Source organism: Pelecanus crispus, chromosome 3, assembly GCF_030463565.1.
Source record: "Pelecanus crispus isolate bPelCri1 chromosome 3, bPelCri1.pri, whole genome shotgun sequence".
In the NCBI taxonomy this organism is placed as follows: domain Eukaryota; kingdom Metazoa; phylum Chordata; class Aves; order Pelecaniformes; family Pelecanidae; genus Pelecanus; species Pelecanus crispus.
Genome location: NC_134645.1, coordinates 52,624,421 through 52,637,951, shown reverse-complemented (window position 1 = coordinate 52,637,951; position 13,531 = coordinate 52,624,421). Strand labels below are relative to the sequence as shown.

The 13,531-nt window shown below is 41.1% G+C and overlaps 1 protein-coding gene across 2 annotated transcripts in view; it reads right to left on the bottom strand.

The window, feature by feature from the left end:
* The window catches only part of RPS6KA2 (ribosomal protein S6 kinase A2), a 320,987-nt gene that overhangs the window by 167,322 nt on the left and 140,134 nt on the right, over nt 1-13,531 (bottom strand). The window contains exon 1 of one of the 2 annotated variants that reach the window (XM_075706742.1): nt 10,684-10,782. The exons of the other annotated variant lie outside the window; for it this stretch is intronic. Within the exon in view, the coding sequence (XP_075562857.1) occupies nt 10,684-10,782 (99 nt within the window). Of the gene's footprint in view, nt 1-10,683; nt 10,783-13,531 lie in introns of those variants that run through there. 2 annotated transcript variants of the gene reach the window in all.

Sequence of the window (13,531 nt, the reverse complement as noted above, 5' to 3'; positions counted from 1 at the left end):
AAGTCCCCACTTCCCCAGGGATGGGTTATAATTGCCATGGTTGTGCATGTGGAAAACAACAGGGAGGAAGAGATGAGCACTAAAGAAGAGGCAGAGAAAAAAACCCTAAACTGATCAAGAAAAGAACAAGCGGTCAAGAGGGGAAGCAAAGGACTGACCTATTTTTCATAAATAGGGCTCTACAAAAAGCTCTGGTTTTGAAATGACCCAAATTGTCTGCATTATAAAAGATTACATCTTTAATCCACTCATTTGACATGCACTATGAGAAAGATGGAAATATTAAATCAAAAACTTAAGATTTCCTTTACAACTCCAGGGAAAAACTTCCATACAGAGAAAGCTGACCAAGAACAACTCCTCTCATAACATCAGAAATGTCTGCCTGTTACAGCATTTATTTCAATACAAACATTACTCAAATTAATTTTATGGCTTCTTTTATAAGCCTCTTACAGAAGGAAAAAAAACACTTTTAAGCCAAGCAGGGGAAGAACAGGTAGTTGGCACCATTATCTTTTCCTAAGCAAACAATATGATTACAGGTAACTTAGACCCTTTAATAGAGGAATACCAATTTTCAAAAGTAAATTGGCAAGTAAACTTTATCCTGATGTTTGGAGAGAATATTTTCAAAGCAACAGTTTGGATAAAATCAGTATCTTTTGGCAGATAATTGCTATAGGCAGTGTATGCTTAGGAAGTGACAGTCCTCAGAACCCTTGATGGTATTCCTTCTCATGTTCCATATGGGATTTCCCATCTTGGAAAAAGAGAAATTTGCTTTCTAGAGTACAAAATCCCTGTTGGTGAGAAGGCTTTTAGAAATTCATTTCATACCATCAGGCAAAAGATGTCATTAGACTTTTTTCTTCAGCACATGGCCTTTCAGAGAAAAGTAAATACATATTGAATTTCTCTGCTCTGCAAGAAGGGATGCTATAGCATCAATGCCATTAACAGCTGTAGGAAGGGAAAAGAGAATATCTGGATGCTGCCATATTTGCACTGGTGGAACAGAGGGAAGTAGGTGAATAAATATTATCTACGCTCACTCTGCAGGCAGTCTAAGTTCTGCTTCCCACCATCCTTACCAGCACTGCCGCTCAATATTATGATGTGACATTAACTTTTTCACAAAAAGGTGCAAAAAAAATGCAGGTGTATTTGAAGTATGCTTTTACTAAGGATTCTTCAGTTCTGCAAATGCAAAAGAATTTGAAATCAGAGGGGAAAAAAAATTCTTGGTTACAAATCATGGGAAACTGGTTAATGCTCCGAAAGTGCTCATCCTTATGACATAAACACTTGAGTTAGCTACCAAACTAAGGATAATGTATATTAAAAGTTTTTAAGAGAGAAAGCAAAGTCTCTCCCTGCTCGCCCCCCCCCCCCCCCCAGCTTAGTTTGACCCAACTTCTGCTTTAGTGGCTTTACATATTTTCTGCTTTACAATTGCTAAAACTTCTCCATGGACAAAGGAGACTTCAATAATGACAATGAAGCAGTTTTATTACCTCAGACTGACAGGCATCATAAACCCAGACAACTATTGAACGTTGGAGAGACGGAGAGGGATTAGCTGATGCCTACTTTAGTGGGAGCTTTCCTGCCTTTACACCACACAGTGCTTTTTCTGTGTGGATTCACATAACACACTTCCACCCACGTCTCGAGTGAGCCTAAACACGTGGTCCTCCTTTGGAAGGCTAAGTTGAAGAGGAGTTGACAGAATGCAGCAGTAAGAGCTAAGATTAACTACCACACTTTCCTCCTTTTGTGCCTATTTCACTAGTTGCCACATACAAAGGAGAAGGTAACTCCCAAGGGTACAAGAATCTGGAAACCAGGGACAGATACAATGTATTCTCCAGAGAGGCATATATTCTTTCAAATTAAGGCTCTGCAATGTGTTTGAAATCAGACATAAAATGCCAATGCTTTAAAATTCATTTGTATTGCTGTTACATGAAGAACGTTCACATTTTGAAAATGTCTAGGTTTAGCTATCCTGATAGTACTGATTTAATGAAATGTTACGGAGTTCATTTTGGAAGAAAAATCAGTGATTTTACTTGCCAGGAAAAAGCTTCAGGTCTTTTCAACATAATGAAATGTTATTAAAAAACTTTTGAAGTATGTGCTATTTAACATCTGCACACATTTAGTAATCAAAAATTCAAATTCAGTGATATGAAGTGGTCTTGAACTGTCATGGAAGTAATCTAATATAAAGCCTTGCTTTCACATCACAGTTTAGTAAAAATTGCAATGCATAATCATACAAGAATAGATACTGTGCAGACTAGCAGCAGATCCAGCAGGTTTAAGATATTTACACAGATGACTTAAAAATGAATGCAATTACAACACTGAATTGCTGTCTCAGGCGTTTTCTAGGCACAGACGGAGATTGTCTCATACAGGAAAGACTAGCGTGGAGATGTGCTGATGCAGAAGTTAAAGGCCAGTGTCACAGGACCTGTCCACTAGTTGCCCTCAGCGTGGAAGTGGAGAAGACAAAGCTGAACTGCTGCACGATTTTCTTTGTTACTCACTAGCAAAACAACAGAATTTTCCACTAACAGAAAAAAGTTTCTCCCTCGACCAAAAAACCAAATATCCGCCCAAGCCTTTTACTTATTTGTCAGGAAAATTGCTTGTGTAAGCATATATTACGGAGTTTTTCTTTCGTACCATTTATCAATGCTTGCCACTTTGCATATAAATTACTTATCACAGTCAGTCCTCCGTCGGAACGCAGGGCCGAAGTGCAGACTTGTGGGGCGGTCAGGCTTGACAAATGCCAAGAACACACCCTATTTCTCCAGAGTGTTTCCACTCCAAAAAAGACTTAATCCCAAAGCACGTTCGACAATACACAGATCTTTCAAACCAAAAGGTTTGAACTTTTTCAAACGTTTTTGAGCACTTTACAACAGTTTTCACTATCACCTAGTTCATTCACTCTCTATGGCATACACCAGCCTGTGCCATACTGCTAGCTGAAGGAATTACTGGATTCCTTCTCTCCTAGGGACATGGCAAAGCTTTGAGTCTGGAATACATCTTTGCATTCATTTGTATATGGAGGTGTCTAAGACTCGGTCATGTAAATAATGATAGAAAAGACTCACAAATTCAGCACAGAGTTAAGTTTTCTTTGTAGTTTTTAAGGCCAACCTCTAATATTCCTCTGGAACAGAAATGTCATTCTTTACTGTGCGTTACACATTATTTCATTATTTGTACTAAAGACAGCAGCATCTATTAAATTCTGTAGTTTTTAAACTAAGTTTCCATATAAATTTTAAAAAATGTCGAATCATACCCATTTTCTCCTTGTTGAGTTCTACAGAACTAAAAAAAAAAAACACAACATAAAATACCAGACCCTCAACACATATACATCTGCATAAAACATATTTCACATGTTCACACAAAATGAGAAGAAAAAAAAAATCTCTTCTCCTGCTTACCATCACTCTCAGCACACCACTACTTTTTACTCATAACATATAGCAGGAACTGACACCACCCAGCACTCAGATATCCCTAAAGAAGCCCCGTGTTGCAGCACTGAGCTGACATAGTCCTGTTGGGCATCACAGGAGGGTACCACAAACTTGTCTGGAGGATGGTAATTGTGTGAACAAACAGGACTGGGTATCCTCTGTTGTTTGACAATAGGTAAAGGTGAATTTTATAGATAAAACTACACACTCATTTTACCCCCTTGTAAAGCCTTCGTAACAACTCTTGAAGGGAACTATTTACTGCCTTCTGCCAGTTCATGCACAGGTCCAAATTTGGCCCTGCACGACAGAGGCATGACACCCTTTAATTACACCTGGCATTTATATGACCTCATTTATTTAGGTTTCATAAGATATCAGGCATTTTACCGATTACTATAATTACTTATCATCTGAAAGCACGCTAGCAGCCTATATCTCCCCTTCTTGCCCGCGCACTGCTACACAATGCCTAATAATATCACCGCAATCTGAGAAAAAAGTTTTCCTCATTGGAAATATTGCAGTTTTGTCTTCTGCGCTCTTGATGGTTTGCACTTCCAGTATCCCTGAACTCCTGGTGCTCAGCTAGTGAGAGCGCTCTAGGCTCTCCTGCATCCCACAGTAAAAGCAGCTCTGCCGAAATACTGATACCAGCAGTACATTTCAAAGTAGTGAGAGAGATTTCACAGCTAAAGGGTGGCTGCTCCCTTCAAAGTCTTCCCAAGCCATACCGTGGCCACGCTGTCACCCTGCATGTACCCACTGAGGGAACCCGCATCCCAGACTGTGTGCCTGGAAGGCACTTCCCTGTGTGTGAATGGTAGCAGTGCTGTGAGGACCTTGAATAGATGTATTGCTTGCTTCCTTACACGTCCTCAGTCAGGAAGCTGTTTTCAAGGCAGATTCAGTGTTCCACTCATTCTTTTCCATTTCCTGAGACTTTGTTCTCCAGGAAGCAAAACTGTACCCTGTAAGAGCTGATGGCAACACACACACACTTATAGAGAGTGTCCTAAGCGCAGAACTAACTGCTGGTTCCCTGCAGTACTTTGAATCTTTCTTAACAGCAAATACTTCTACAGAATCATTGCAGAACTAGGACTGTAAATCTTGTTAAGTGAACAAAAGGAAACCGACAAGAAAATATTTAGTATTTCTACTTAAATAACTGATAAATGAACACAAGGAGGTTTTTTTTGTTCTGATTTCCAGCTACCTGTAAGGACAGAAATACAAAAAACACACACAAAAGGAGTCCTCTCCTGAGACTAGCAGAAAAATGGATGAATTGAATGCTGCTGATAGTGAAAATAGGTGCAGGGGAGCTCAGCCCTCTGAGAACAGACTTTTTGTGCCACAGGGTCAGACAGGCCATAACATTATGAGCCAAAACTTAGAATAAAATTACACATTTTCCACTTGCTTAAAACCAAGTTACTCGAAATTACTGCTAGGCGGGGGCTCAGCTGCCCACAGGTTCCAACTAGTCCACCAGGCTCAGCTCTCCCACACATAGATACTCCAAGGCTCAGAGAATCAGGCCATTACTTGGCCCACAAACACCTCTCCATTTCATTCGTTTCATCATTTGTTTGTGATCATGATCAAACACGTTCACCATACCACCGTGTCAGCACCCATCACATAAGGTATGCATGTGCACGTCCTATCAGCTGATCGGACTGGACCCATCCCACAACCAAATGAAGACCTCTTCTGTTACATGAGGATATCAGGCCCTTGCTCTGTGCCCAAACATGCATGTACCCTGGCTATGGGACCAGAATCTGTGTTTAATTGTGTGAGGTGTGTCAGAATTTATCGGACATCAGAGCCCATGGATAGGGTCTGTCAGCTCTGGACTGGATGACAAATACCATCAGATCAGGGCATCATGCAGGCATTTAGATGGTGGAGATAGAGCATAAAATGACTATTTGAATTGGTCTTTGACAGGGTAGAGTCCTTTGAAATAAAAGTGATATTTACAATGGACCATTAGCATCCAAAAGAAAGGAAAAGCTTCTCCCTAACAATGTTGCTGTGACTGGCACAGGGTCATGTTCCCGAGTCCCTAACTTCAGGAAGGAGGAAAACCATTTTTCTCACCCTACAGCAAAGACTGAGAAAGGGGACCTGGAAAGCTTTCAAATGCATAAAAACCCCACGGCAAAGAAAAGGAAACAATCTGTTTTTCACAGTTACAGTGGGCAGGACAAGAAGACACAGGCTTAAATTGCCATAAGAAAAACTTATATTAGACATTAGAAAAGCTCTCAGACACTAAGGATAATGTTGTAAAATATACCTCCTAGGTATTGGAGGTCTTTAAAAGGAGGTTAGAAAAATGTCTTTGTTTGGTGGTATAGTTTAGTATAGCTGATGCTGCCTGAGGAGGAGGAGGGAGAGTCCAGATTAAGAGATTTTAGACCCCTCCCAGATGTATTTTTCTATGATTTTTCTGTGGACAAGCTATCCCTACATCTACCTGCTTAATTTTCCCTTTCTGTAGCTCAGTGGTTAATTTGAGGCCTGTGGGAAAGAGCACATAGCAGGCCTGAGGCGCAAGAGACTGTTTATTTGGGATAAAGTCAGAAGTATTTGGGGAGCTGGGGAGCAATTTCTTTATTATCAATGTGTACACATGTGAGTAAGCTCTCTTACCACCAAAACCAATGTAAACAGGTAGAATTGTATCAAAGGACTTGGAAAATCATCATCATTTTAATTTTACAAGTGGGGAATGAAGGGCACAGAGGTCTGAACCATCCGTAATGACACAGCAAGTTATACAAATGAGCCTGAAAATTGGATTTCCTGGCTCCTCAAGTGACCTATCTGATGGACTACATGCTCCTCCTGCTGTCCCTCCCCTGCCCTGCCTCCCTTCCCCCCAGCAAGCCATGTAAGACTACAAGAATTGCAGCATTTCCTCATAAAAGTCTTGCCTGCAGCTGGGGGAAGTCAGACTACAATAGTGTCGGTAACTTCTGCTGTAACAAGAACACACATCACAAAGATGTTCATTACCAAGGGAAAAAAAAAAAAAAAACAACCCTAAAGCTGCCTCAGGACTTGCACCTTGCAGAGCTGATCTTGGGCTGCTAATCCCCATCTCCATTCTCTAACTTGCCTCTTTCTGTCTAACCTTTGACAGAAAGAATACATTCTTCTACAAAATTATTATCTATAAATATGAAAGAGAGAAGACAGAATAAAGGACACAGTACTGATAAAGAACAGAATTGTTCTTTATGCAAATGCAGAAGAGTTCACAAGTGTTTGCAAGTGTAGCATTGCCCCCGTCCACTGGGCAAGCGGAGCAGTCTAGCTCAGCATTTGCTGGCCACTTTCCTAAGGCTGCTGTAACTTAAGCCTGTCGGAAATCAGAATCAGAGCTGAAGATTAGAACCAAAAATCTCTCGCAACAAAATATTTTAATGCCAGTGCCAGTCCTTCTGCACTATTCCTTACCAGACTTCATAGGCTTGCTTCCGTTTCCTACATGCCCATATTAGAACCCAAGGAAGACCCACACTTGAATCACCCACAGGAGGTCCTGCCTCTCACAACTGACTATGCCGAGACACACCAGGCCCCAGATTAATTCTGAACTCATTTGCAAGAACTCTGGTAGGCTCTAAGCTCCACACATAGACAAAAAAAAGAAAATTTGAATTCACCACTACCAGTAAGACAAAACAAGAATTAAAAGAATTAAACAATAATGAATTAAAAATACATCATCAATGCAAAAGTCGGATACATCTCCCAAAAGAATCAATGGCAATGTTTTAATTGGTCATTTTCTCAAAAAAAAAAAACCCTAAGAAAGGCTTCTGCATTACTGGAATAAATATAATCAAATTCTTTGCATGCTTAGTTCTTTCCTAGCTTATTCGAATGGCATATTTAACTTTTGATTTATAAATCAAGGGATATTGCTTACTGCCAGAAGATGCATTCCACCGGGGCTCAAAGTCTTTAGCAGATCCACACTGTGTGTACTTTCTCCCGACGGTTTCACGTTCATGTTCATCAACACTCAGCAAGAACCATAAACAAAGCCCTTCTCTCAGATGGACACATGCAGTTCCCATTGACTTTGCTGGATTTTCAGCTGACTTCAATAAGAACTCCATATGCATGCAGAAGGGCAAAACTTGGCTCTGCACATTTAATAAAATTACATCACTAGATACCTTATAAATGAAGGGCAATGCAGGCCATACTAAAAAATAATATAAACCGAAACACCGAAAGTTCAAATTTCAGGCAAGTTTTCCCAGAATAATAAAAAGGGCACACATTTTAGGCAAGATGAAACAAACACCCTGTAATACCTCATTTACAAAGTGTGCTCTGCCTTGTTTATCAGGACAAGGTGTGAAACCTAGCTATCTACATAAGGTAATGATCTTGTCTCAGATACAGCATGATACTGGCATATGAAATGATTAACTAAAGGTGGTCAAGTTACAAACTGTGATTTGCTAAGTTATTTTCTGCATCTATATCCCTGCTCTGTAAGTTAAGAAGCTCATTGCAAGTGAATTTAAAGTGTAGCAGAATACCACAGTAGAAAGAGTAATTAATCATATGATATTAATTACTGATATTATATTATTTGGAAACTATTCTAATAGTGGTATTTTAAAGATATCAGAGGCTTGAATCCAGGAGTATCTACCTTAAACCTTTCAACCCTCTTTCCCGCCTGGCCAAAAGAACACCACAACAAAAATCCCACATAACCTAGGAACAACAATCCGCTTCCAAATTTCAGATGACATCTAGCAACACATAACTTCTGCCAGGTACATTAGCTAACGCACACTAAGCAAAGCAATGCCACATGTGTTTTCTCTGAATTTCTTCCCTTTATTTTACTTTTACTCATTCCATGATGTAATAACCTATGCCTTTTTACTGCCTCTTTAAAAATATCTACCTATTAGGATGAAGAATAATCTGACTTCTAGAAATCCAACTACCAGCAGGCTTCCTTGTACTTTCTGTTTGGCTGACAAGCACTCATTAGGCTGCAATTACAAATTTATACACAGAAGTACTCAGGGATAGAAATCACAGAGAGGGCTTGATGTTCATATGTTTGGTTTTTCCCCCCTAAGCAGGAACATCTCTGATGATTTTCACACTTAAATAGCAGAACAGATTTTATGAATCATTTTTTTCTTCCTGGTTGGAACAACCCCTATTCCCTGTTGCATTATAATACTGAGTCACTTTACATAAAGTTGGCCATTACTGCCAAGTCAAGGGAGAGAGGAGAGAAGTGGATGAAATGCTCTGAATGTACATGTGCGATAGGATACATATCAGGCTGCTTCTTGAAGCAAATTATTTTAAATCAGAAAAAAAAAAATCATTACAAGACAACTCACATAAGGGAAAACTGTTTCACAGATATTGAAAAAGTCCAGTAAATCTAATGGAATACTGAAGATCAAAGGGTCTTTTTTTTTTAAAAAAAAAAAAAAAAGAAGTGAGAGTCTGGCCTGTTACAAATGCTAAGTTGTACTGGTCATTCACACTAGATTACCCAGTAAGTTAATTAGTGTGGTGGAATCTGTTTCTCCCAAACTATGGCACTGTTGAATGAATAGTTACAAGGTCTGGTGGAGCCCTGCTGTCTCAACATCACCTCCCCTCCTAACATCGTTCCCTGACACTGGCAGCCTCCAAAGACACTCATCTGTCTCGGAACTCCTTCATGTAACTCAGTGACTCCAGCTCTACTTTCTGTTGGCTCTGGTGGATCATGAGCTTAGTCAATTTACAGTGTGTTACAAGGAACATCTATTTCAGGTTAGCCTTTGCAATTCTGGGTTCACAATGCGGAAAGGAAGGGTTCCCCGGCTTGCCTCTCAGTCCTAGAGGGGCAGGGCTGGTGCAAGGAGGAAGCTTTAGCAACTTTCATTTATTAGTTTGTTTTAAATGCATAGCATGGCTATTCAGTGATTGAAATAACATTAGGTATCTTACATGATCATTTTTAAAGAAAGCTGATTTTAAAGAGTTAAGAAAAAAAAAACCAACAAAAAACACCAGCCAAAAGCTCCGCTTTTCTGCATGTCCTGTTTAAGCAATGACACATGAAGAACTTCATGTTCAAACAATTACCTGGTACTTTAAATAGGACACTAAGGGAATAACATATTAAAATGCATTCACACAGCATGAGACTAATCCTCCTCCTGGGAATACTGGTACAAATCAGAGTAACTCCTTGGAGGTCAATTGAAGTACACCAGCATAAAACAAATGTGAGGCAGAGGGGAATCAGGCCCCATCTACCTCTGTTTTAATGCAGAGGTTGCAGATCATCTGCAATGATAAGGTGGACGACATAAATATAACTGACATCTATTCAATTGATCTCACATCCTGCTGACTATTTACAGCTCCAAATATAGGGCTGAAGAACAATGGTTCAAGGAAGGGAGGCAGAAATCCTGGTTCTACCCCATTCACACATTCCTATCTGCTAATATCTCTGAGTTGAACTGCCTTCATCTCCCCACACTGCTAAATCGTTGTAGGTTTAATTTGGCATTGTCCCCCTGCTCCTGAAGAACAACTTCTCCTGACAACAAAATAAAATTAAAAAAAAAAAATACCAGGATGCATGGGAGAGAAGATACATGCAAAAATCTGCACAAGCGTGAGAACATACAAACAAGCAAGAAAATCCCTATCTAACATACCATATATTAAAAAAGGCACTAGCAAATTGATTAATTATTTGAAAATCTGCCACTGAGAAAGAATAGTGTGTGTGCAGGGGAGGAAGACTAAACGATGAGGCTATTGCAAAGGATGGTGCCATTTGCGCTAATTTAAGTGGATCTGTAATTTTTTCCTACAACTTCATGATGTCCTGAACAAGCTTCCTCCTCCCCTGCCAGGCTGATAAAAGGATCCTTAGCAACACACTAAATTTATTATGCAATGTATTGAATACTACCAAGAAAAAGCACTGAATTACGCTGAAACAAAGAACACCAGGTGTGAACATCACCACCTCAGGGAAAGATCACCTTTAACTATTTATCACGTCAGTAAGCGCAGGCATTCTCTTCTATCTCTGTTACCGGCACCTAACGGTATTTGCTACATTTAACAAAGTTAAGGTGAATTTTACCTCAAATCTACTTAGGCTTGAGCTCTTTGACCGAGATTTCTTGCGGAGATAGACCGAGAAGAACCGACGCACTGTGAACTTCTTCATGTTCATGTCCATCACCCCGTCCCAGCTGCGGCGCGGAGCACGACGGAGCTGCGGCGCCGGCGGAGAAAGCTAGCGCATCCCGCTCGCTCCCTGTTTATATCCACAGGCAGGGGATCCTCCGAAGCGTCTGCTTCTGTTCATCAAGCCGGGCACAGCTAGACCTGCAAGAGGTCCGGTGCTGGAGCCATGGGAGCCGGCCGCTTGCAGTTCGGAGCATAAAGGCGTTATGCTCCCTCTCGCTTCCCAGTGTTTACATTTCGGTGCGGCTAGCCGAACTCTCCCTCCGCTCCCTCTCCCCCTCGCCTTAGGTCTTACTACATCCAATCAGGCTCTGCTTTGGCTGCATGCATAATCAGCTCCCGCAGATGACAGCTCCTGCGTCCCAGGCGTAGCAGGTTGGAGATAAATATTAGATGCGTCTATTGCTTTGCACTCCCTCTCCTCTCAGTCAGGCTCTTCCAATTTCCTGGTTTCCGAATCACATGGGGAATAGGCACATGCTGCACTTCTGTTTTTAGCTGGGAATTTCAATGCTGCTATAATTACTGAGGGCTATGGTGGTCAGATCGAGAAGAAATCAGCTCCCGCATAAGAGTATCTCCTGGGAGAAGGCTGAAAGACGCCATGACCCCGCTGCCAGAGCAGAAGGGTCTGAACCTCCTTTTATTCTGGGGAGTATGCAAAATAACACTGCCCCCCCCCCAAAATTAAAACGATTAAAATCCTGTTCACAGATTACCCGCCTGCTTTACGTTCAAATACCTAACGCTGGCACGGCTCTGAAAATAGAAAGCACAATCTAAATGCTAAGTATTACTATTCTCATTGTACTACAGCAGAGTGCTACGGCCCTTCTAAGAGGTTAAATATGTACATCTATTTACAGGCTGTAATTTTGAGCTGCTCACTATACTGCAAACATGCAGACTTACAGCTGCACCCCCACCTCCCCAACATAAGCGCATTTTTCAGCTTTTCTTCAAAAACAAATGAATCTCAGTGTGATCCAGAGACCGAAGAGCTTTCTCCGCCTGCTGCACACAGCTCGGGCTCCTTGTCCTTGGCAGCCTTTCCCTTCTGACTACCAAGGAGCACCCAGACATGCCTTTCTCCCATAACCTCATATGGAAAGTGAATGACTCTGATGACTTATTATGACTTGGATAAATAAGCCCAGAGAGAGCTGACACCGCTACAGCCTGAGAAGGCTCTAGGAGGTTAAATGACAATACCACTCCAGTCAATCTGTTCTGAGAGAGAGAGAGGCATTTTGCTTTAATTGCATGTCGACTCTGCCGTGAACTATGTTGGCTGGTCATGCCTGCCACTACCTGTTTTGTTCGCAGGTTCTCTGTCCCTGTCTTCTGTCTAAAGCTCACCACAGCCTATATGTACCTGGAAAAAGAAAAGAAAATAAGAAAACAAGAAAAAAGAATATTTCGGCATTTATAGTTTCATTAAGAGGCAGGTCAGATTGGAGTGGCTACCTTCAGTGTTGGGTTCTATAATCTCCTACAGCCTCTGACCCTTCTATGCCTGGACCACTGCTGTCTCCCCCAGCCTAAGATAACTGTAGCACAGTGGCAAACCGCTTTATCCCTTTCTCTTCTGAGCACCTCCTTCTGATCACTTCTCTAATTCTCTTGGTTTGCAACAAAAGTGTGTCTTCTGGGGCTGCTTTCAAGGTGTTGCCCCAGTGTAAGCCGTGGCAAGCCTAGGAGCCCTTTGCCACTACAGTTGTGTAGGTTCCTGGCAAAAGATTCTGGAGCAGAGGCAACTGTCCCAGCAAAAACTCAGCTATCTATAGGCGTGCCAAAATTGATTTCACAAGCCAAACAATAAACAGGTAAAAAAGAAAGAAAAAAACCACCAAAACAAAAAAAAACCCCACCAAACTGTCCAACTGCTTCTTCCTGTGCCCTGCCTTCTGTCTGGCAAAGAGGTATCCTGACATGAGTTAGGCTAGGCTTCATGCTGACAAAGGCTTTTGGCAGCCACACACATTCTTACCTTTGTAAGCCACTTGAGCTTTAAACAGCAATCAGACAAGACCAGGGTAACTCCCTGAACCCTTCCCATCACAGACAGAACAAAGTCCCACCTGGACATGGACATCTTTATTTATGCAGAGGAGATGATAATTTCCCAGATTTGAATACACAGGGTACTACTCTATGTAATAAGTGGTATATGACAGGCTGTTACTACTTACACTAGTAGATTTATCACAGCCTTCCCATCCCATTATGCACGTAGTAGTTCAACATACAAGGACACGCACTCACTATTAAATGTACCTGCTCTGCAATACACTTCCAAGAAGATTACATGGACTATAACTTAATACCTAACTATCAGGTACACTTATTACATTCAGAATTTTGTTCTTTACCAAACAAGAAAAAAAAACCCCAGTTACAATGTACCGGTAATTTATTGTGAACACCAGAGCAAAAGCTAGCGTTTGATGCTAAGACTGTGACACAGCCTGTAACACAATAGCATGCCCAGGCTATGGGGTAGGTCTCTTCTTACATCCCTGCCAAGATGCAGGCATGGAAATAGGCATGATCTCCTTTCTTTCTTACTCCCCTTTCAACCAGTGGATTAAATACAGAAGGACAAACAACCACCAGTGCCAGGACATTGCTCGTCAACTCTTGGGCAGCACAGCAATAGAGATATTGCAGAGTGTTATCTCCCAATTGTAAAAAGCAAAAGCAACTGAGTTGCAAAAATGTACATAGAAAAAAAGTACAGA